We start from the raw sequence: 24,495 nt of genomic DNA, 5'->3' as shown, positions 1-24,495 counted from the left end.
ATTTTGTTTCATTATTCTATTCTGAACCTATTCCAACTATTCTGCTTATCTCGAGACTATGAACCCACCATAGGCTCAGATTTCTAACAGAGTGGGAGAATTATTTTCATTCATGGAAGATTATTTTCATTTTCATTCATTCATTATTTCATTCACGGAAGATTTGCTGAGGGTCTATTAGATATGAGGGGCTTCACTGGTGGCTCGGTGGTAAAGAATCCACCTGCTAATACAAGACATGTAAGAGACTCGGGTTCAATCCTTGAGTCGAGAAGATCCCCTGGAGAAGGAAATGGCAACCCACTCTAGTATTCTTGTCTGAAAAATCCCATGGACAGAGGAGCCTGGCAGGTTACAGTCCATGCAGTTGCAAAGAGTCATACAAGACTGAGCGACTAAGCACTTGAAGATTAGATAGGAGATTGAAGGACACAAAAATGAATTAGTCTTAGACTCTGTCCTCAAAGAGCTTACAGTCCTTAAGGAAATGAGACAAGAAGATAAACAGCCATAGACCAAGTGTGAAGTGCTCTGGGAGTTCAAAGGAGGCAAGATTAAACTCCAGCTGTAGAGGCCCAGGATGGGTTGGTGAGGTCTTGAAAGATGATAAAGTGAAAGTCACTCAGTTGTGTCCAACTCTTTGTGACCTTGTGGACTATACAGTCCATGGAATTCTCTAGGCCAGAATACTGGAGTGGGTAGCCTATCCTTTCTCCAGGGGATCTTCCCAACCCAGGAATCAAACTGGGATCCCCTGTATTACAGGCAGATTCTTTACCAACTGAGGATCAGGGAAGCCCTGAAAGATGATGGGGAGGAAGGATATCCAGGGAGAGGAAAGTCATCCTCCTCTGAATGCCATCTAATGTCATCCACAGGTGTCTTCTTTGTTAAAATAGTGCAATCCTGACTCATATTCCATCCTAAGTTTTACTCTTTGTCACTGTATGCCTTCTTGCAATGACATTCAATTTAAACATTCTTTAACATGTACTAGAAAAGCTTAGTTTAACTGTTTGTGTGCTAATGATATCAAATCTTACTCTGTTTATTGTTTTTATTGTCTAGTCTAGTCAAAGTTTAACCAGAATATTTTGTCATTCCACAGGTCAGGGTTTAGAGGCTGGATTTGGTGGGGAAGGGAGATTCCAAGCCAAGTCTCTCAATCCTATTCTGTTTCTAGGAGTTTGTAATTTAACTCAGACTACTCTGTCTACACCCTTTGGAAAAGACTCTGATGCTGGGAGGGATTGGGGGCAGGAGGAGAAGGGGACGACAGAGGATGAGATGGCTGGATGGCATCACCGACTCGATGGACATGAGTTTGAGTGAACTCCAGGAGTTGGTGACAGACAGGGAGGCCTGGTGTGCTGCGATTCATGGGGTTGCAAAGAGTCAGACATGACTGAGCAACTGAACTGAACTGACTCTGTCTACTTTTTAAATCCTCCACTAATCAGTACTTAAAAAGCAAGTTATCCTCTATAACACACTTCTCCACCTTCCATGCTCAGTGTTGTCCCCAGCCCATTTTAATACACTAGAATACAAGTTGTTGGGTTGTGATTTGGCTTATGTGTTGTGTAGAGTTGCCTTGGTAGGAAAAATCTGACTTAACCAAGTTCCTCAGCTCTACCAAGCTCTTAAGTTGGTTACATCTGTTAGCATCATGAACTGAATCTCCAAATAAAGATAAATGCTTCAGGAAGGAGTCAGAGACCTTTTGACAAGAAAAGGATCTTGGGGCTCACTGTTCCATATCTTCATTATATGGATGAGTCCCTAACACCCATAGAAGAAGAATAGTGTCTGCTATTTCTTGGACGTCTATGTGTTTTACATAAATTCTCATTCAGATAGTAACTGGCAAGGATGGAGCTGTTTTCCTAATATTACATATTAAAAAATTGGGTCCAATTACTTAAAGTTACACAGCTAGTAAGTGGGAGAGGCAAGATTTGACTGTAGGTCAGCCTCCCAAGCCACTCTCTTCCACTCCTCATCCTAGGGAAGATGTCACATGCCCCCAGGTAACATATTTAATATCTCACAACTAAGAGGACTCAATCTTATCTTTAATAAAGACTCAAACCCCTGATCTCTTCCTTAATCTTTAATGTCATCTTGTCTTTGTTAGGGTTTTGTTTTGTTGGGGTTTTTTTGCGTGGGGTGGTGGTGGAGAATAACACAGTCACCCTTGGGTTTTAAGATTTCTTAATCAGTGGTGGTTATTATTTTTTCCTTACTATTACTTATTCGGAGAAGGAAATGGCAACCCACTCCAGTACTCTTGCCTGGAAAATCCCATGGATGGAGGAGCCTGGTACGCTGCAGTCCATGGGGTCGCTAAGAGTCAGACACGACTGAGCGACTTCACTTTCACTTTTCACTTTCATGCATTGGAGAAGGAAATGGCAACCCACTCCAGTGTTCTTGCCTGGAAAATCCCAGGGACGGCGGAGCCTGGTGGGCTGCCATCTATGGGGTCACACAGAGTCGGACACAACTGAAGCGACTTGGCAGCAGCATTACTTATTCAGTTTTGTCAGAAAAATATCAGGAATCAAATCCAACAGAAAATTGGGCAAACATATAAAACAGCAAATTACACAAAGGAAATGAAAAGAGCACACTAACACGTGGGATAAATAGGCAGTCGAACTAGTGATTAAATAAATACAAATAACTGTTAAAGTAGTTATTTTTCCCTTCAACTTAATGACTCCCTGTGCTGGGAAGGTTGTAGTACGATGATTCTCTGCAGGCGGTGGTTTTAGTTGGGGCAACCTTTGCAAAGCATTTTGCCATACCTACCAGGAGCCATAAAAATAACATTCAACCTTATACTTAGGTTCCTGGAAATCATCCAAAGAAACAATTGAACAGGGGAAAAAAAAAACCTTAGATGCATAAAAATGTTCATTGCAGTGTTGTCTATAATTTTTTTTTAAATAAAGAAACTAAATATTCAACAGAAGAACTGGTTGGATAGATATTATTATATTGACTCAGCATACAGTACTATGTAACCATTTAAAATGGTAATTCGCAGGAGTGTAGAGTAGTATGGAAATGTTTATGCTAAAAGAAAGTGGGATACAAAATTGCATATTATAATGCACCAGTGAAAATGTATTATGCATATCAACAAAACTGGAATGTAGAGTACAAAAATAAAAATGCTCTTCTAGTTAAAGGGAATGGTGGGTAATTTTTTCCTTTTTTCAGTTTTCTTTCATGTGGATGTTATATTGCCTTTAGTGTTTAAAGGAATGAGGTAAGACAAATGGTACAGGGAGTTCAAGCTCTGAATTGAGAGCTAAAGAACCTAAGTTTTCTTCTTTTCTCCTCCAGCATCACATGTATTATTGGCCTTCATAAATCTCAGTTTCTCAGTCTGCACAATGGGTTAACATTAGTTTCCTGTACCCCAGATTAACAGAATGTTTATTTTATACAGCTTTTAACTCACTGAATTCAAGAGTTCAATGTAAATGTGGTCCTGGGAGAATGAGAGGAGGGAGGGAGAGGAAAAGATAAATAGGCACTAATTAATTTTAAAAGGAAAGATCATCTGCTTTAATCGGAAATGCATATGTGCTGTGCCCCTAGTCAGAGTTTTAAGTGCACTCCGTGTTAGTTAGCAACTTCAATTTAAAGTACTGTGTGATCCTTTGGGCTTTGAAGATATGAAGCCTATATACATACACATGAGCTAAAATTACCGCGCAGTCACGGAGGCTGTGTGCACTCTGAATAATTAAATGCACTAAGCAACTCCAGCTGATGGATTGATGATGTGTAAGAGCAGCGCAAAAACCACGTGACAAGGGAAATTACAAGACATTTAGAAATGATGGTTTAATTTCCAAGCTTTCTTTTCTACTTGTGCTTTCTCTTTCAGCCATTACAGGCTAGTAGAAGAGATTTGATTATCTTGTTTCCTGTGAAAGGTTATTTAGCCCCTCAATCCCATTAAGTCACTCTCTGCACTCCAGTGCACTGAGACTCCACCAGGTTATCAGCCCAGGAAGAGTAAATGGAGACACCAGGATCAGATTTCTAAAGGAAGGAAAGTTAAAGCAAAGTTTGAAAGCGGTGACAGCCAACAGCCAGGAGCTTAGAACTCAATTAGACTGAAAGACAACTATGGCATTATCTCATTCCGAAATGATCTAAATACATAAGAATCTAAAAGTTTTAAATAAACTTGTCGTACTGTCTGGATGACTGAATTTCCCTTCTCAAAAAATTTTTAAACACTCACTTTTGTATTTATTTATTCTAAGTGCAAAGCAGCTTCGATAATTATGCTGTCAGATTCAGTAAGCTAATGAGCAGTCAGCGAATGGAAGGTTTTGCATTTGTGAGATTGCTACAGGAAAACCACTCGGCTGCTTTTTTCCTTCTTTTTTTCTTCCCTCTTGTTTTCTTTTTCTTTTTCTATGAGTTGGGAAGGAGAGTCGGGCAGTCCATGGCCAAATTGGAATCCCTTTGATTAACTGGTTGCTTTCCCAGCACTGTTCTGCTGCACGTGTCCCCCCCACCCCCATCCTCCTTCCCGTCTCCTCCCTCCCTCTCTTTCTCTTTCTCTCTCTCCCTCCCTCTCTCTCTCTCTGCCTCTCTCTCCCTCCCTGTCTGTCTCTCTCTTCCTCTTTCTCCCTCTCTCTCCCTCTCCTCCCCCTTTTTCTGCTCTCTCTCCCCCATCTCCCTCATTGCCGCTGAGGAACTGTTGCTTTTGAGGGACATTTTTCATGTCACTGTCCCCAAGGCAAGAGGATGTATCTCCCTGAGGGAAGCTCCCAAAATGGTTTGGACTTGAGCCTATTTGAGAGTTATCTGTAAAGTTTAATATGCACTGCTTATTTGAACTGTTTATGCTACAACAGGAGCGAAAAAGAAAGTAGAATACAAAATTGCACATTATAATGTGCCTGGGAAAATACATTATGCATATCAACAAGACTTGATGCCTCCCCTTTCCAGTCTGGCAAATATGTAATTCCAAACCCAAGGAGTCAGGGTTTACCCCAGGCAGCCAAGGCAGAGCAGGCATTGCAAGTTTATTTCTCCCCTTTTGGTGTGAGGAGCTTCGAGCAAACAATATTGATGCATTTTATGCTTGTGGTGCACCAAAGCTGGAGCTTCTCTTTTTGTGAAATTGTGCAGTATTTAGAGCAACCGCTTTGTGCAGCTTGTGAGCCTTGAAAAAGTGATGCCCAGGTAGAAAGATGTCCTGAGCAGGTTTTATCGACGTGCTTTCGTGACACTGTGGCTGTTGTCCCTGGATATTTTTCTCAGATGGTATCTGTGCTGATGCTACTAGCTAATAACAGTGGCTAGTTAACTAGTTAATAACTAGTTAATAACAGTGGCTACTAGTTATTAAGAATACATGGTGTGGGACTTACTCGGTGGCCCAGTGATTAAGACTCCATGCTTCCACTGCAGGAGCCCAGGTTTCATCCCTGGTCAGGGAGCTAAGATGCCACAAGCAGCAAGGTATAGCATGTGTATCTTATTTCACTACTCTGGAAACCCCAATAAAAACTATAATAAGGGAATTTAACTTAATTAATTATATACATAAATGGGCTTCCCAAGTGGGCCTAGTGGTAAAGAACCCACCTGCCAATGCAGAAAGACGCAGGAGACATGGGTTCAATCCCTGGGTTAGGAAGACTCCCTGGGGGAGGGCATGGCAACCCACTCCAGTATTCATGTTTGGAGAATCCCGTGGATGGAGGACCCTGGTGGGCTGCATTACTTAGGGTCACAAAGAGTTGGACATGACTGAAGTGACTTAGCATACACACACACACACACACACATATATAGTATCAGAACAACCAAAGATGTTTGGCATGTATTATGTTCTTTAAACTTATAGCAATCTGCCCAGAAGTTTTATTATCCCCATTTTGCAGGTGAGCCCCTTAAAATGTTAACTTTTAGGGAACTTGGCCCATATCTTTAGCATAATAAGCACCCAGGAATAATATCCACTTAACAAACAAACAAATATTACCCATTTAACTCATTTATAAAAATGCAAACTGCCAGCATTCTGAGCTAACCAAATATATAATATACATATATTCTGCCCCCCTCCCCATTTTTTAATTTACAAAAGTTGCAGTTTAGAGTCTACTTAAATAGATTGCCAAAGCAATCTAATGTAACAGAAATTTGAAACTTTCCAAAATGTATCTGACCTAGCACCAGGCTCACTGCCTGTTGTCGCTGGGACTCCTTGGCTTGATTTTGGCCCTTGTTGTTAGTGTGTGTGTGCCTCCCAGTTCCACTCCTAGTTTTACCACCTTCAACACCAAGCCTAGTGCCTTACCCAAGTGTTCATTTGGTAAATATGCATTGAAATGAATTGAATCGAACAGAAGGCCCTTAACAGCTATTCAGTAAAGTGAGTTATCCGTGAGTCAGTATAAGTTATTGGTGGATAAATCCGGCTCACATTTTGACATCTCTTTGGGTGACAAATATTACAACAGACATAAAAAAACACACCGTGAAAGATTCCCAGGAAATAATACGTTGGTGCTTTTCTCTTTTGTTCCCTACAGAGGAATCATTGTTTACAGTTTCAGGAGTGAGGCTGAAGCCAGAAATGTGTGACCTTTTGGCCTCCTACGGGAAAGGTCACCACCCAGCTGGGTTTAGCAAATGCTGGTAAAAAGAAAGGGTGAGATTACCAAGATCTTCCAGGTAAGTGGTTCCAACAGTGTGGGGCCTAGGATGGAACTGAAAGTTATTCACTCTCCAGTGAAGACCTGGTTCCTGGGTTCAGAGATCTCTGTCCTGTGCCTGGCTCTTCATTCTCACTCTGGGCACAGAGGCCTAAGCTCCACAGGCTGTGAGAGGAGGTGGCATCAGCGTGCATCAGCTCCCCCTCCTAGGGGAGGGACAAGACTCCTAAGATGACCCGTACATGTCATTGTAAGGCCTTGAGTTGGTGCACCGGAATACAGGACTCCATTGGCATGTTGCTGCTGCTGCTGCTGCTAAGTCGCTTCAGTCGTGTCCGACTCTATGTGACCCCATAGACGGCAGCCCACCAGGCTCCTCTGTCCCTGGGATTCTCCAGGCAAGAACACTGGAGTGGGTTGCCATTTCCTTCTCCAATGCGTGAAAGTGAAAAGTGAAAGTGAAGTCACTCAGTCGTATCCCACTCTTTGCGACCCTATGGACTGTAGCCCACCAGGCTCCTCTGTCCATGAGAGTCTCCAGGCAAGAATACTGGAGTGGGTTGCCATTTCCTCCTCCAGGGCCATTGGCATGTTAAGTTCCCTGAACTATGTAATTCTCACTGTCAGCTGACAAGACAAAAATCAGATGTCAGGGTGACCAGCTTTCCCCATTTGCTCGAGACCAAGGGGTGCCCCAGGATGTGGGATGTTCAGTGCTAAAATTGACACAGTCCTGGATAAACCAGGATGGTTGGTCACCATAGCAGTGCAAATTACCACCTGGCTTGCCCCCAAGTGCCAGAGAAGACCTGATTCAGAGTCTAGCCCCACCTAGGAGGTGGTTTTGGAGGATTGTGAAAACCCAGTCATCACCACTACAGGCTTTTGCACCACTGGTTACAGAGTGTCCTCTCCAGGGTGCGCTCTGGGAACCACCAGGACCTCATGGTCCTGGGAGACAGGAGCCATCCACAAATGTCACAGACTCAGCTGCTCTCAGGAGTCTCCTCCATCAGCCTAGGGCAGCCCAGGCTTCCAAGGCAATCCTGAGGGAGAAGGGTGCTGTCGAGGTTTTTCCCAAAGCTTCCATACCCTAGAGTTCTGCTGGCAGGCACAGGAAGCCAGGAGGGACAACTCCTAAATCCACCACAGTCCAGACATTCGTAGATCTCATAAGAGCACTTCCACAGTGAGTAGAGGGGACAGTAATCCAGACAGAGGAGTCAAGGTGAGACCCATGCACAGAGCCAGCCATCCCTGTAGGTGACTCTGGCTATATCCAGACAGAGGAGTCAAGGTGAGACCCATGCACAGAGCCAGCCATCCCTGTAGGTGACTCTGGCTATATCCCAGACCACAAACAAGCCTAAGGTTTGATCATACCTCAGGCAACTACAGCTTGTCATGCTTCCCGACAGAACTTTTGGGGTCTAGATGGCAATGACTGGCATGCTTCCTGCAGCACCCTCGCCCCATCGTCATTCACATAGCAGGATTCAGTTCTTTGCCAGTTTCTCTGTTAAAGACATATACACATCAAGAATGTCTGCCTTTCGGATTTTCTAAGATCATTGTGTTTAGAAATTTGGGGAGATCAGGGAAGTTTAGAATTATAGTTCTTCCTCAGGTATAATTCTGAAGTTTATATTTTGACAATATACAACTGGAATTACAATGGGCAATACAATAATAATATGGTATTTTGATAGTAAAATATTTCTAGAGCAGAGATTTTACTATGTAATTATGCCATTTTTAAACCCACTAGTTATGAAAGTAGGATGTACTTTAGCTACATTCTATAGCATGAAAGATTTGCCCTTGATAAAATTATCAAAGACATTGATGGAAATGGTCTTGGATGGTAGTACTGCATAAGAATTAATAATTATTTCTATTGAGTTGTTATTCTGTTTTACTAAGCAACCAGAAGGTAGGGAGATTACCCGCCTCTCTGAACTACAGTCAAAGAATTGTTACCTGTAGGTGTAAATTGGTCACAATAGAAAATCAATTAAAAGCAGCATGACAAATGTGATGCCTGTGCTAGCAATTGAAGAAGGGAGAAGGCAGGCTGAGTATGCATTGGAGTAATCTGATGTCCCTAGGCCTCTGGTACTAATGCAAGGAGATAAACCCGTAGGAGATGAACCACAATAAGGAAAGGCTGGAGCAATTAAACTGTTTAATAAATGGCTTGGGATGATCAAAATCTGGAAGTGCCAGAGTGAGGGACTAAAAGTGGTTATCACATGGACACTTGGGGCCTGTAAATCTTTTCCACTAAATTAAATTTATGTTAAAATATTCACTTTTCAGGAGATTCAAAATGTAAATTGGGATATTAGGACTTATAACTAGCAGCAATGCCTGAAAATTAAGACTCTGAAAAGATCCTCAAAATGTCAGTTTCAGGTATGGAGAAAATGTACACTAACATCTACAATAGAGAAATGGGACTAAACTCTGCTGGGAACATAACATGTGCCAAGCACTTTACAAATAGTTTCAAAGCTTTGTGCGTTTTGAACAGTTAGGGTGTGGTGAGGTGTAACTATAGTTTGTACATTTGGAGATAAATTTTGATTATTTTTAAAGCTTTCTCAGGGAAAGCTTTCTTAGTTCTTATTACCAGGGTAAGATGCTACCTCTGTTCATATCTGTTATCAAGCTTTCTGTCAATATCTATGTAATTCCATCAATAACTTTGCAACAATATTGCACAGAATTTCCCCACTCAATCTGTAAGATGTTACTCATGATTTTCATTTTTTTATTCTTCATTCACTTCCAGGGCTATTTTACTGTTGCTTCAGTTTTAATTTGCTTCAGCTTACTAAGAAGCTACAAATCTAACTCCACACTGGACCAAGGGTTTTATGCCATCACCTGTGATGTGGAACATTTTAAATACAACGTCCTAGGCAACAGCGCATAATACTTGAAGAAAAAGCAGTGAACAGTTATCGCTATTGTCATTTGCCTAGAATTTAACAGGGATTGGCTCAAAAATGAGACATAGACAGAAATCATCTGAGAAGAGAACTTCTGGATAATTTCATCCATTTCATTATTTGATAGAGAGATCCCTGGGCCAGAAGGAGCACAGGACAGATGGGGACAACAATTGAAAGACTTTGGAGACAGAGCTCAGGCTTAACAGAGGCCTGTCACTCCTGTGTTCACTTACAATTTTCCCCAACAAAAGGACTTCTGTGGCCAAGGAGAGGATTAGGCTAAAGTTTAAAAAAGCCTCCAGGGAAGGTGGTTTCTTGGATAAAGTTGTCAACAAAAGTACTTGCTGAAGACTCTTTGTTATGATTTCCTAGGGGGCGCCTCTTCCTTTGCTAACTGGATTATCAAAACACATTACCACTCCATCCCAGCCAGACTTCAGTAGGAGTTTGGATTGAGATGCTGGTTAGAATTAAATTTCAGGCTGTCCTCTTCTGCTGAACTCTATTGTCTGTGATGATAGCAAAAGTGATGAGGAATCTCAGCTCTGATTTGATGGCAGAGATACCGAATAAAGGCCAAGAGTTCCAAAGTAGTAATTCAAGTCCTATTGCATCATCAGACACACATGCATGTGTGCACACCCATAAGCCTCAAATAAAATGAGAGATCTGTCTCAGCTAACACGTGTTTCATTTTCTACAATGGGTCCTTCTGAAAGAAGCTGGGAAACTCAAATTACTTCATCTGAGGATCATCTACCCAGGAAATGTAGTAGCCTAGAAACCAAAGACTTCTATATGGCCTTTAGAAGAACAAGGCGGAACTAATTAAGAGAGAATTTAAAAATAGTACCTATGTACTCAAAGTCTGAGATGAAACTATATACAGATAGTCCAGAGAAATCTTCCTTACTGAGTATTCAATTTTAGTGAGGCATTTGGCAAAGCCTGTTCAGATATACCTGAAAGAGGGAACTGTGTGGGCTGGATGATGGGGTGTGTGTGCTCAAAGAACAGTGGCCTTGCTGGAGAAAGGCTGGCAGTGGTGTGGTATGAGGTTCAGCCCTGAGTTCTATTCTGGTCAAATGTTTTTATTAATCACTTGAATAAAATCAGAGAGGGCATGCAATTTATTCATACAACTCATTAAAGTAAGTACTGTGGCCATTCATTTATTACTTCCATTTTACAGAAGAAGGAAACTGAGGCTCAGAGAAGTTAACTAACTCCTCCATAGTAGCACACCAGAGTTAAGGTACAGATCTTAGGCCTGGCTGTCTCCAAGGTCTATGATCCTTCCAGTCATCATGTATCTATCAAATCTGTAGAACACACAACTCTCGAAGAAGCAGCTGATGTTTAGCATTGGATCATGATTCAAAAGACTGAGATATTGCCAAAAGCTGATGTGTACACTACACATTCGTCCTGGGTTTAGAATGATCAAATTCCAGAACACTGACAGCACCAATGCTGTGTGGAGCAACAGGAACTCTAATTATTGGTGGGAATGCAAAATGGTAGAGGCCACTTTAAAAGGCTGTTTAGCAGTTTCTTACAAAACTAAGAAACACTCTCTAAGATCCAGCAATCATGCTCCTTGCTATTTACCCAAAGCAGTTGAAAAATTATGTCCACAAAAAACCTGCACACAGATGTTTATAGCAGCTTTATTCCTAATCACCAAACCTTCGAAACAACCAAGATGTTGTTCCGGTTGAGGATCATCTACTCAGGAAATGTAGTAGCCTAGAAACCAAAGACCTCTATATGGCCTTTAAGGCCATATGCTGTTCAGTCACAACATATGAATAAAACAGACTGTGGTACATTCAAAAAATAGAGTATTATTCAACAGGAAAAAGAAATGGAGCTGTCAAGTCATGAAAAGACATGGAAGAAGCTTAAATGAATATTACTAAGTGAAAGAAGCCAATCTGAAAAGGCTACATCGTACATGAGTACAAATGACAATCTGAAAAAGGCAAAACTATAGAGACAGGAAAAAGATTGGTGGTTGCCCGGGGTTAGGAGGAAGGGAGTGATGAATAGGCAGAGCACAGAGGATTTTTAGGACCGGGTAACTACATATGACACCATAATGGTGGATACATGTCATTCGTTATAAATTTGTCCAAACCCATAGACTATCACCAAGACTGAATCTAATTGAAACGGACTTTAGATGACAATGATGAGTGTGTAGGTTCATACAGTGTGACATATGTAGCATTCTGTGGGGGATGTTGATAATGGGGGAGGCTGTGCATGTGTGGGGGCAGGGTGTATACAGGAAATCTGTAACTTCTGTTGAATATTCCTCCGAGCCTAAAGTTGCTCTGAAAAGTATTAAAAAAAAATTTTTTTTAATAAAATAAAAAAACCTGATGAACAGCAAGCCAATACATTTCTACCAAATTTCATGGTTTAATTTTTAAACTTTAGGTTTAAAATGTCAACAAGTTAAATAAAGTTGTGACTTAGTGGATATTGGATGGTGGATATTGGCTTAGTGGATATTTATATTTAAAGTATAATATGAATTAATAGTATGTTTGTGTGTTTGTGAACTCAGTTGTGTCTGATTCTTTGTGACTGCATGGACTGTAACCCACCAGGCTCCTCTGTCCATGGGATTTTCCAGGCAAGAATACAGGAGTGAGTTGACACTCCTACTCCTGAGGATCTTCCCAACCCAGGAATCAAACCCGTGTCTCCTCTGTCTCCTGCATTGCAGTGGATTCTTTACAACTGCGCCACCTGGGAAGCCCCAATAGTAGGTTTGACTGACCACAAAAATAATGCTAATGCTTGTAGGTGATTGGAGAAGGAAATGGCAACCCACTCCAGTACTCTTGCTTGGAAAATCCCATGGACGGAGGATCCTGGTAGGCTACAGTCCATGGGATCATAAAGAGTTGGACACGACTGAGCGACTTCACTTTCACTTTCACTTTTGTAGGTGATATAAATAAAGGAATAGGATGGTGTCCCAGAGAAGGGAATTAGTCAGATCACATCTAAATTATTGTTTAATTTAACTCTATTCATCACACTTTAAAAAAAATATTAATTTGGCTGCTTCAGGTTTTAGTGTGGCACATAGGGTCTTCGTTGCATGATGTGGGACATAGAGTGGTAGGATTTTCATGAGAGTCGGTAATGTTGTCTTCTAACTTTTCTTGGTATTTTTCAGTTCAGTTGCTCAGTTGTGTCAGACTCTTTGCGACCCCATGAACCACAGCACGCCAGGCCTCCCTGTCCATCACCAACTCCCAAAGTCCACCCAAACCCATGTCCGTTGAGTCGGTGATGCCATCCAACCATCTCATCCTCTGTCATCCCCTTCTCTTCCTGCCCTCAATCTTTCCCAGCATCAGGGTCTTTTCAAATGAGTCAGCTCTTCGCATCAGGTGGCCAAAGTATTAGAGTTTCTGCTTCAGCATCAGTCCTTCCAATGAATATTCAGGACTGATTTCGTTTAGGATGGACTGGGTGGATCTCCTTGCTGTCCAAGGGACTCTCAAGAGTCTTCTCCAACACCATAGTTCAAAAGCATCAATTCTTCGGTGCTCAGCTTTCTTCACAGTCCAACTCTCACATCCATACATGACCACTGAAAAAACCATAGCCTTGACTAGACAGAGCTTTGTTGACAAAGTAATGTCCCTGCTTTTCAATCTGCTGTCTAGGTTGGTCATAATGTTCCTTCCAAGGAGTCACCGTCTTTTACTTTCATGGCTGCAATCACCATCTGCAGTGATTTTGGAGCCCAGAAAAATAAAGTCTGACACCATTTCCACTGTTTCCCCATCTATTTGCCATGAACAGATGGGACTGGATGCCATGATCTTAGTTTTCTGAATGTTGAGCTTTAAGCCAACTTTTTCACTCTCCTCTTTCACTTTCATCAAGAGGCTTTTTAGTTCCTGTTCACTTTCTGCCATAAGGGTGGTGTCAGCTGCATATCTGAGGTTATTGATATTTCTCCCGGCAATCTTGATTCCAGCTTGTGCTTAATACCACCTTGGAGTTATTCTCAAAAATTTTTGCCTTTTTTATAACAAGATACCTGGGAACATCCAATAGAGGTTACCTCTGGAAGAAAATAAATGACTCTGAAAAGTTACATTTCTTAGAACCAAAGTGCTTAGACTTTCCTGAAGGTTATGTTGACTAACACCTTTTTGTTACTCTCAATGCCCTTCATAAATAAATTCCCAAGAGTAGTTTTATTTTAGTTCTCTTCTCTAAACCTATTCACATTTTCTCCTTCTAACTCCTCTCCATCCCTAAGTAGGTTCATGGGCACCTGGTAAATGATCTGACATACTAGATAATGAATTCATTCAAGTTTATTAGCATCCTTGTAAACAATTGTTTCTTTTGAAAGAATTTTCATTGGGTATTACAAGAAAATCTTGTGGGAGCCCCAAACTGAACCAAAATATAAAACTGAACCATCTATTCATTGATTTATTCCACAAACATCTGGACAGTAGAAATATAAAAATTAAGGTTCCCCCAAGGATCTTGTAGTCGAATGGGACATTAGCTGGAAATCAATACAAGATCTAATGACATTTCAGTCTTCCCTGTCATAAAGGAGATGACAATTAATCTTTGTCTTCAAATAAAAGTTGTCCAGGCAGGCGATTGGGAGTAAGGGTGAAAACAAGAAAGGACAGATGGTTTTGGCTGTAAGGAATAGAAAAACCCCATCCAATGGCTTAATCCATGAGAATATTGGTTCACATAAGAAGTCCAAAAGTATATGGTTCAGTGATTGATTAATTGATGGGTCAACGACATTATCAACAATCCAGTTTCCTTCCATCTTTCTTTAATTCATCTTCATGTCCTTTGTTGCCTTGATTCTCAGGCTGGTTCCTATCATGGTTACAAGATGCTGCCACGGTTCCCAGGGATCATATGTAGGTTTGACAATGCCCAGTTGAAGAGAGGGTGTCTCTTCCTGTCTGCTGCTTTTTCAAAGAAAGCAGAACCCTCTTCATATCTTACTGATCAAACTGTCACATATCCACTCCTAAACTGCTAGCAACAGAAATTAGATGACAGCTTTAAAATAGTCAGGATTTGCTACTCATCTGAAGCAGCGAATCACCTTTCCTGAGAGGCAAGTTCCTGAATAATCAGTTTTCTTTTAGCTGGAGAGGAGGGGAGAATGGCTATTGGACAGTCAACCAAAGGAACTGCCACAACATCTAATTGTCTGTGGCGTCTAGTGGTACAGGCAGCAGAGGAAGAATGATCACAAGGCTTCCAGTCTGGGAGCCTGGATGACTTGTTATATCATCTTAAGTCAAGCAATTAGTTCAGCAGAAGAGGCTATGAGCTCATTTCTGGACATCTTGAGTTGTAGGTGTGCATCAGATAATTGGAACTGCTGACCTGGGACTAAGGAAATGAAGAGTAGCTACATGTGGTTGTCACCTACATGCACGTCCCCGAAGTCCCAAAGATATGAGTACCCCAAAGAACATACACAAAGAGAAGAAACACAAGGGTGGGAGAAGGAAGAATCTGCAAAAGAGACAGGATATTAATGGCTAGAAACTGGAGGGGCAGGGCAGGCAACTAGAATCGTTCTGAGTGACAAGAGTCAAGAAGACTGTTTCAGTCTACAGTTTCTCTGTAGACTGCGGGGCCTACAGAGAAAATATCAGGAGGGTGTAATCCAAGGCAGTCCATGGATTTTATGGCTACTGGTCAGGGTTACCTCAAAGGGTTGGGGGGCAGTTTCCATGGAATTGTGGTCGCAGAAAAATGCAATGGATTAAAGAAGGAGTGATAAGAAAGTAGCAGCAGGACATATCTTTCAGAAACTGTCATGAAAAGATAAATAAGATGGAGTACTAGGTAGAATACGAAAGCACTGAGAGGGTCCTTCTTTTTTCTAAGCACAGGAGAGATCTCTGCACTTTATGAAGTGAAGGAAAAAGAAAAAAGTTGGGAGAACCAGCAGCTAGTCTAAATACACAGATGTGCTCCCTCCTTAGGCTTCTGCCTGGCTCCTCTGTCTGGAACTCTTTCCCGCAATTACCCACGCAGTCAGTGCTCTTACCAATTTCAAGCCTTTGCCCCAATGCCATCTATTAGTGAAGCCTACCCCGGCCACCCTGTTCAACACCCAAGCCGTCTGCTCACAAATCCCTCTGACCCTGTCCGGTTTTTCTAAAGCAAGTTATCACAGGATTTCATACTCTATAATTTATGGTTTACTTATTTATGGTGTTCATTGTTTTTCTGACCATTGCTAAAATGTAAGCTTCATGAGGATAGGAGACTTTGTTTTATTCACTGATGTATTTTGATCACCTTGAATAGTCTCTTGTACATAGTAGGTCCTTGATAAATATCTTTTGCATGAATGAACTCCTCTGCCACTTGTTTAATTGTGACCCCACCCTTCTTTAGCCCATTGACTCTGGGTTTTTTCCTTATATATTGCATATTGATGTTTTATATTTATTGTTTACAAGTGACCCTTGAAAAACTCAGGGGTTAGGGGCATCAACCGCCCCCCCACAGTCAAAAATTTGAATAAAACTATAGTCAGTCCTCTATGTTGGTGGTTCCTCCATATCCACGGATTCAACAAACCACAGATCTTATAGCACTATACTATGGACTACTGAAAAAAAAAACCAATCTGCATATAAGTGGACCCATGTTCGAACTCAGGTTGTTCAAGGGTTCTTTCTCCCCGTACTAGAAAATGAGTCCTGCAGGAGCAAGGATTTTAATGTTTTGTTCACTGATGTATCACAAGCATCTAGAATTGTGCATGACACATAATCTGTGTTTAATAAATATTTGTGGAATATATAATGAATGAATCAGTGAAGAATCAGAGATTGAAGGAAATGAGATTAAGAACTTACATTTGCCTGGAAGAGGATAAGAGACATGTATCCACTATGACAGGGAAAAAAGAAAAGTGCATGGGTGAAGACTGAGAAAAGACTGAAGACTACTCCATGTGGAGCAGGAGTAAGAGCCAGACTGCTTTTGGATCTGGCTGTGTGACTTTGGACAAGTTCCTACACTTCTCTGTGCTCTCATTTCCTCCTTTGTAAAATTGGGATAATAATAATGTTTATGTCACAGCGTTGCTCGGGAGGATCCAATGAGTTGATACATTTAAAGTATTTTAAACAGTGCCTGGCAGACAGTAAACACTATGAAAATCAGCTAACTTGTGGTGGTGGTGCTGTTCAGGGATGGTGGTTGTGATGGATGTCAGGTTGGTTCCAATTATGGTCATAAGAAAGTGGAAGATAAAAGGACCAGGGAAATGGTTGAAGGAAAGTTTCAAAGCCATAGGGTTCTAGCTAGCAAGGTGATGCAGGAGGCCAGAAGGACAATAAGAAACCAAGTAAAAGAGGTTTCTCATTCCTCTTCCCTGAAGGTCCAGTGGCTAAGACTCTGAGCTTCTAATGCAGAAGGGCCGGGTTCAATCCCTGATCAGGGAACTAGGTCCTACATGCAGCAACTAAAAGACCCTACATGCTACAGTGAAGAGCAAGTGCAGTCAAACACATAAATAACAAATAAATATTGTTTAAAAAGAAATCAAGTAAAAGAGTTAAATTGGGATTTAGAGTGAAGTTGGGGGAGGAAAAGCCACAACACCCAGCGCTGGTTTGTGACTGTGGTTCTCTGTGGGAGCCTTGCTAGTTAAAGCCGCAGGCATTCTAAGAAGTGTGTGTGTGTGAGTTGCTCAGTCATGTCCAACTCTTTGCGACCCCATGGACTGCAGCCCGCCAGGTTCCTCTATGGAATTTTCCAGGCAAGAATATTGGAGTGGGTTGCCATTCCCTTCTCCAGGGGATCTTCCCAACCCAGGGATCGAACCCAGGTCTCCCACGTTGCAGGCAGATTCTTTACCATCTGAACCACCAGGGAAGCCCATAAACAAAGTGCACTTGGGTTTTGTTAACCCCCTGCTCTAATAAACATTCAGAAATGAAGATTAGTGTTCTACAATTTGTTTCTCTCCAAATTCCAAGTCCTGATAACTTGTATGAAATATAATAACAGGACTGATGTGTTTTGCCCTCCCTGAGATTTTTTTTTTTTTTTTTGTCTTTTAGATTTGGAGGTTTTTTGTGATTTATCATATTTAAATAAGGTTTGAGGAGACATCTAGGGGATTCAAGGCAGGAAATGCAAAAGGCCAGGCTGATGGCACTGACAGAACCCACTACAATGGCCACCACGGCCACGCATCTCTGGAAAAGACAATTCCCCACAAGGGTGGCTGGGGAAGGCAGATAAAAGACGGAAGTTGGGTCATGTGACAGGTGTCACTTGAGTAACGGTACTGGGGCCAGAGATAAAAGCACGCTCCTTTTGGTCACATGATGCAGCTTCATTACGCTCCCAGCAGGGGGTTAGAGAGTCTGGTTGCCATTTTTACTTATTTATTTATTTGTGTTTTTTCCCCCCTTATTCTGTGATAATGAGAAAATGTTTAAACTCCCATCTCTGTGTTTAAACATTCTCCCTGCTGACAGCAGCGGGATACCCCTTGATCAACTGTCAGATTGGAAAGTGCAATTTCTCTGGAAAGTAAACAGCATGTTAGCTGGTTGGAAATAATTTTCTGTTTATTGGTAGCTGTTAGGCCAGGAGTGATGGAGCTCTGTGACAGCACTTGTCAAGTAAGGAATAAGAAACAAGTTTGGAAATACCTTTAAGGACAGAGCTCTGACAATAGGGCCTTACTATTTTTTGATAGAAATGTACTCTGAAAAAGTTAAAGTCATATGGGCAAAAAAAACCCCAGAAACTTTACCAGTGTTACCAGCTCCTGGAGATCCTTCTGGTAAAATTGACACTGACTCAAAGGAAAACTGGAGGAACACTGGAGTTGAAAAGCATCCTTAGCCATTGCTGGGCTTCCCAGGTGGTACTAGTGGTAAAGCTCATGCCTGTCAATGCAGGAGACATAAGAGACATGTGTTTGATTCCTGGGTCAAGAAGATCCCCTGGAGAAGGGCATGGCAACCCACTCCAGTAAATCCAACCCACTGAAGAACTGAGGCTCAGCCAAGGGTCCTGGATTCTGCTTGCAAATGAGAGGAAAACATAAAATTACCAATATAATAGAGAAATAAAGGATTTTGTTTGTTTGTTTGTTTTTGCTTTTCACATTCATGTGTGAAGATAAATGCAAAAAAATTGAGGGAGGTGGTTTTAACTTTTGACTTAGGCATATTTAACTACCAGGTTTAATGGGTTTTGCGTAATGTGGGATCTTTGTTTTTATAGAGTGGTTCCAAAGACATCACCACAGTCTTTTATTAATTAAACATAACCAGAAAAAAGTGGCTCCAGTAGAAGCAGTATATACTCTCAAGCAATACAGAGTCAACAGTTCATAACTATCTTGAATTAGGTTAAATCTGAGGTCCTGATTTGTCCCAGAATTTGCCTCACTTCTTCCAGATAGCTAGAGAAGTATTCCCAGCTGCTGCCTAGTTGCCTTCACCTAGATCTTCCCAACAAATAAGTCTAGTCCTACACGTTCAATCATCTTCTCTCCCATATCATAAACAGAACAAAAAGGCTTTCTCCACTCCCATTTTGGTTAGTATCAGTGCCTTACCATCAGATGGTTGCCAGATCCCCCTCTCCCTGCCTCCAAAATACCTCCCAGTCCTTTTTCTCCTCTCCATCCCACAGCCTGGCCACAGACCTGTGGTTCTCAAAGTGAGGTCCCTGCACCAGCAGCATTGGCACCACCTGGGAAATGGCTAGAAATGTAAGTTCTCTGGTCTCACCCTAGACCTCCTGAAGCTTGGGGCTGGGGCTTAGCAAATTCACAAGGCTTCCAGGTGATCCTGATGCACTGAAGTTGGAAAACCACTGCCCTGGAGCAGTTCTCCAGGCCTCCAGTAGTCCCCTAACTGGCCTTCTTTCTTCTTTGGAGTAATTCTCCACACCAGTAGTTTTCAGCCTTGGTTGCACATTGGAATCGCCTGGAGAGCTTTTTAAAACTACCGAATACCTGAATCCTACTTCTGGGAATTCTTGCTTAATTGAACTGATGTGCAGCATTTGGCATCAGGATTTTTTTTTTAAAGCTCCCCATGCTATTCTGATGTGCAGCCAGGACTGATAAACACTGCTCTGCACTGAAGCAAATCAGATGATGTCACCATCCCCCCGGGAAAAGACTCCATCAGTCAAAAGATAAATTCTGAACGGGACCCTTCAACACCACCCCTTCCAACCTATCCATCTGGCTCCTCCATCCTCATGGCTCATTCACTCCCTCCATGCTCAACCAAACATGCTCATCGTTCCCCAAATGCCATGTTCTGTTCAAATCACTAGGCTTTGTTCTTTCTGTTTCCTCTGCTTGAAGCATCCCACCTCTTTCTTCTGCCTAATGAATTCTTCCTATTTATCCTTCAAAACTCAGCTCAAAGGTCAACTTCCCTGACTACTCCAGCCCAGAGTTAGTTGCTGCTCTCTCCTCTGGGATCCCAGAGCACTCTGTTCCATTTTGGTGTAATCACTAGCTGACATTTCTTTTTCTCCTTTGCTAAAACCATCTGCACCAGGAGCAGGAGAGAAGATTACTTAGTTTTAAAATTTTAGACACTGAAAAGATGCACAATAAACGTTGATTAAGCGAATGAATTGAAAATAAAATCAACCACATTTGCTGCCTTTCACTGAGATGGAGTTATGGTGTCATTTGGCTCTTCTTTCCAGAATCAGTAAAGCTCATATAGCTCTTCTCACATCTGTGGATGAGGAGTTAACCAGACACAGGTTCTTGACCTTTGTTTTCTAACCTTTAATAATAATACTTTGAAAGTGAGTATGAGGACTCATTGTACAACATCCATCAGACTGCTTGATGCAGAGAAGGCATGAAATAAATTAAAGCGTTTATTATCATAATAAGTAAAACTAACTGAAAAGAAAGTCGAACTGAGCAGCACATCTGTTTACACATCTGTCTCCCCCTTCAGAGCATGAGCTCCTGACAGGCAGAAACTGTCTTATTTATCTGTGTGTTCCCTGGGGCTGGGAACTCCGTAGGCATTCATTAATTAATTCAGTCCCTCACTCAGCAGCATTTATTAAGCTAATGAATGCAATAAATGGTATTTGGGTTAGAATGATGGCTTGCTGTGTGAGGGCAGAGAAAGACTCACACATTCGCCCATCTTATAGAACAGAATCACAATCTTGGCAGAGGGAAGGTATCTTAGAAATCACTTTAAAGCTCCTTATTTACAGATGAGGAAATGGAAATACCACCACAGGGAAGCCATTTTCATTTCAATATTTAACAAAGACTTCCTGGGTTACAAATTGGTGCTGACCCTGTAGCAATACGTCTGTATTCATAACAGTTGAGGCTCACGGTGACTTGTTGAGTGAGCACTAGGACTAGGACAGCACCTGATTTTCCATGAGGTGAGAAACTGACAGATGGAGAAGAATTTCAGAAGAAAAATCATGGGTGGCACCTCTGAGTATGGTCAGTTCCAGATCATATAGTTGCTTTCCTGGAAAATAAAACACATTTACTCAATATGCATTTAAGTTTGTGACTCTGACCTTTCAAAAGGCAGGCAGGAAGTCCAGTTTGGGTCATTTCCTGCTAAGTCACTTCAGTCGTGTCCAACTCTGTGCGACCCCATAGATGGCAGCCCACCAGGCTCCTCTGTCCCTGGGATTCTCCAGGCAAGAACATGGGAGTGGGTTGCCATTTCCTTCTCCAATGCATGAAAGTGAAAGTGAAAGTCAAGTCACTCAGTCATGCCCAACTTAGCGACCCCATGGACTGCAGCCCACCAGGCTCCTCCGTCCATGGGATTTTCCAGGCACGAGTACTGGAGTGGGGTGCCATTGCCTTCTCCATTGGGTCATTTAACAGGTTCTTATTCAAGCAACAACAAAGAATGGATAAAAGCAATTAGCAGATAGGATCATGTAAATAAGCCTCTTTTTGTAAAAAAAACTAATCACTTCAGTAGAGTGTCCTGGTCTGAGTCACTCCCAAGAGGTCTTGAAAGCCACTTTCAGTTTTCAGGGCAGTCTAGTGTGGAGTTACCTGGGTGAGCCGCCTTGGACTGGCTTGGAAGTCAAGAAGGCTGCTCAGCAGGTACAGACAGAACAGCCAGGGCATTGGTCACAGATGTGCAGATGGAAAACCCAGGAGGCCCTTTGTATCAAATACCCAGCACCACTCGGTCTTGGCACCCAGATCTCCTGGAAGCATCTCTGTGCAGGACTCTTCTGGGAGGCCTCCACACCCTCCCCAACCCTTATGTTCAGGCCTGAAAATGAAGCTTAGGCCTTGTATTCGTTTGCTTAGGATGCCCTAACAAAATATCACAGGCTGGGTAGCATAAACATAGGAATTTATTTTCTCAACAGTTCTAGAGGCTAGTAACCCAAGATCAAGGCATCTGCAAGGTTTGTTTCTTCTGAGGCCACTCCTTGGCTTCCAGAAGATATCTTCTCACTGTATCCTCAGCCTTTTATCTGTGTCCTAATTCCTTTTGCTTATAAGGACACCAGTTACGGTGGATTAGGACCTACCTACATGACTTCACTTTACCTTAATTACCTCTTCAAAGGTCTTATCTCCGAATACACTTACTTTCTGACATATTGAGAATAGGACTTCAACATGTGAATTTGGGGGAGACACAGTTCAGTCCATAATAGGCCTCTTAGCTGCAAGATTGTTTGCTGACTTCTCTCTTGCATAAGATGAATGAATGAATGAACAAATGAAGACCAGCGGGACAATAAGCTGCAACCGATGCTACGTTTCCTCTGGCCACTCGGGGTTTTTCTTATGTCACCGTGTGAGAAGGGACTACATGAGGAGGTGGGGGGCAGTTCCAGGCAGGAATGGGGGTGGGCAGCCAGCAGCCCCCTCCACCCCAGATAACAAACTGCTCTCCAGGAACATGTGTTAGGAAAAGTGCTCGATCAGAGTGTCAACTTGTGGGCCGAGAAGGAACACTAAGTGGTTCTGTCTGTCACCTCCTCCGCCTCCACTGGAATTTGGCCACAATCTGATGGAAACACTTTGCCCACTTTCAGGAGAATTTCCCACTATCAGTGAGGCTGTTTTCCATACTTAGGCTATCACCAGAGGCTTTCGGAGCAGCGATACTGCTCTCTCCCTGGAAGGTGTGTGTATCTTGAGGGTAGCCTCCTATTCAGATGAAGAAAATGAAGCTCAGAGAGGATAAGTGACTTGCTTGAGGTCATACAGCTGAAAAAGTATGGAGCTGAACTTTGGTTCCAGGATTGACTTTAGAATCTGTGCTTTTACTCACTAGGATGCAATGTCTCTTTGAAGTAATAAACTTTAAGACAAATTCTAGAAGTTACTACTCTCAACTGTGCACAAAGTCTTAATGAAATCACTTTGAAAAGTGTCAAATAACCCCCTCAATGAGGCCATTGTTCTTACTCAGAGCCATCTACAATCCTCAGGAGAAAACTAGTCTCATTCAATTATATCAGACTCATCTTTAATCTAAAATGGTATAACTTCATTTGATTAGTCACCTGATTTCCCAGACTTTGATACAAATGAGTTTTGACTGTTGGTAAAAATCAAATCTACCTTTAAAGGATAAGCATTTGCCTCCATCAAGATACTCCAAAGTATGCACTTAAGTGTCTAAAAAGAAATGATCCAGATTGTATTTAACAGTATCTTTGGAATAAGTGATTCATCTTCCAAGGGGACTGTGTTAAAGGAAAGAGTCATGTGGGATGCATATGCTCTGGTATGTTTATTTAAAACATATCTTAGATTTCCTTATATATATTCACAAGTAACTTGCCTGGAAGCCCCAGACATTCAGCTCCGCTAAGGCAGAGGAACCTGATCAGATCATCCAGCCTTTTTCAACTTCATCTTGCCTGGACTTTTAAGCTCTTATTTAGTGGATTATAAATGTGAACAAAAGGGTTCATTAAGGAAAGGGACACCATCCTCATACACACCTTGAACCCGCTCTCTGTCCTGCAATGCTGAGCCCTAATAGACGGGGAAACAATGGAAACAGTGACAGATTTTATTTTCTTGGGCTCCAAAATCACTGCAGATGGTGACTGCAGCCATGAAATTAAAAGATGCTTGCTTCTTGGAAGAAAAGCTATGACAAACCTAGATAGCATATTTTAAAAGCAGAGACATTAATTTGCCAACCAAGGTTTGTCTAGTCAAAGCTATGGTTTTTCCAGTAGTCATGTATGGATGTGAGAGGTGGACCATAAAGAAAGCTGAGAGCCGAAGAATGCATGTTTCTTAACTGTGGTGCTGGAGAAGACTCTTGAGAGTCCTTGGACTGCAAGAAGATCAAATCAGTAAATCCTAAAGGAAATCAAGCCTGAATATTCATTGGAAGGACTGATGCTGAAGCTGAAGCTCCAATACTTTGGCCACCTGATGCCAAGAGCCAACTCATTAGAAAAGACCCTGATGCTGTTGAAGGTGGTTGAAGGTTGAAGGCAGGAGGAGAAGGGGATGACAGAGGATGAGATAGTTGGATGGCATCACCGACTCAATGGATATGAGTTTGAGCAAACTCCAGGAGATGGTGAAGGACAGGGAAGCCTGGCATGCTGCCGTCCATGGGGTCACAAAGAGTAGGACATGACTAAGCGACTGAACAACAATAAGCCAGAGATGGCAGTTACTAATAGTAACTAGAGAGTCTTGGGCTCTAAAGACACAAATAAGAGTATTGGAAGTCAGCAATTCTCTCACTGATGGAGCTACCCTGAATTTAAGTGCCTCCCAATTGCTAGAA

At 42.0% G+C, this 24,495-nt stretch overlaps 1 protein-coding gene across 1 annotated transcript in view; it reads left to right on the top strand.

The window, feature by feature from the left end:
- CDK15 (cyclin dependent kinase 15) overlaps positions 1-11,809 on the top strand; it is a 95,594-nt gene extending 83,785 nt beyond the window's left edge. Inside the window, exons 13-14 of the mRNA XM_005904249.2 lie at positions 6,582-6,723; positions 9,499-11,809. Coding sequence (XP_005904311.1) covers positions 6,582-6,691 — 110 coding nt within the window. The 3' untranslated portion in view covers positions 6,692-6,723; positions 9,499-11,809. The remainder of the gene's footprint in view (positions 1-6,581; positions 6,724-9,498) is intronic.
- Positions 11,810-24,495: the final 12,686 nt, after the last annotated feature.

This window comes from Bos mutus, chromosome 2 (assembly GCF_027580195.1).
Source record: "Bos mutus isolate GX-2022 chromosome 2, NWIPB_WYAK_1.1, whole genome shotgun sequence".
Classification (NCBI taxonomy): domain Eukaryota; kingdom Metazoa; phylum Chordata; class Mammalia; order Artiodactyla; family Bovidae; genus Bos; species Bos mutus.
Note: the sequence above shows the minus strand (reverse complement) of the source record. Positions and strands in the feature narration are given on the sequence as shown.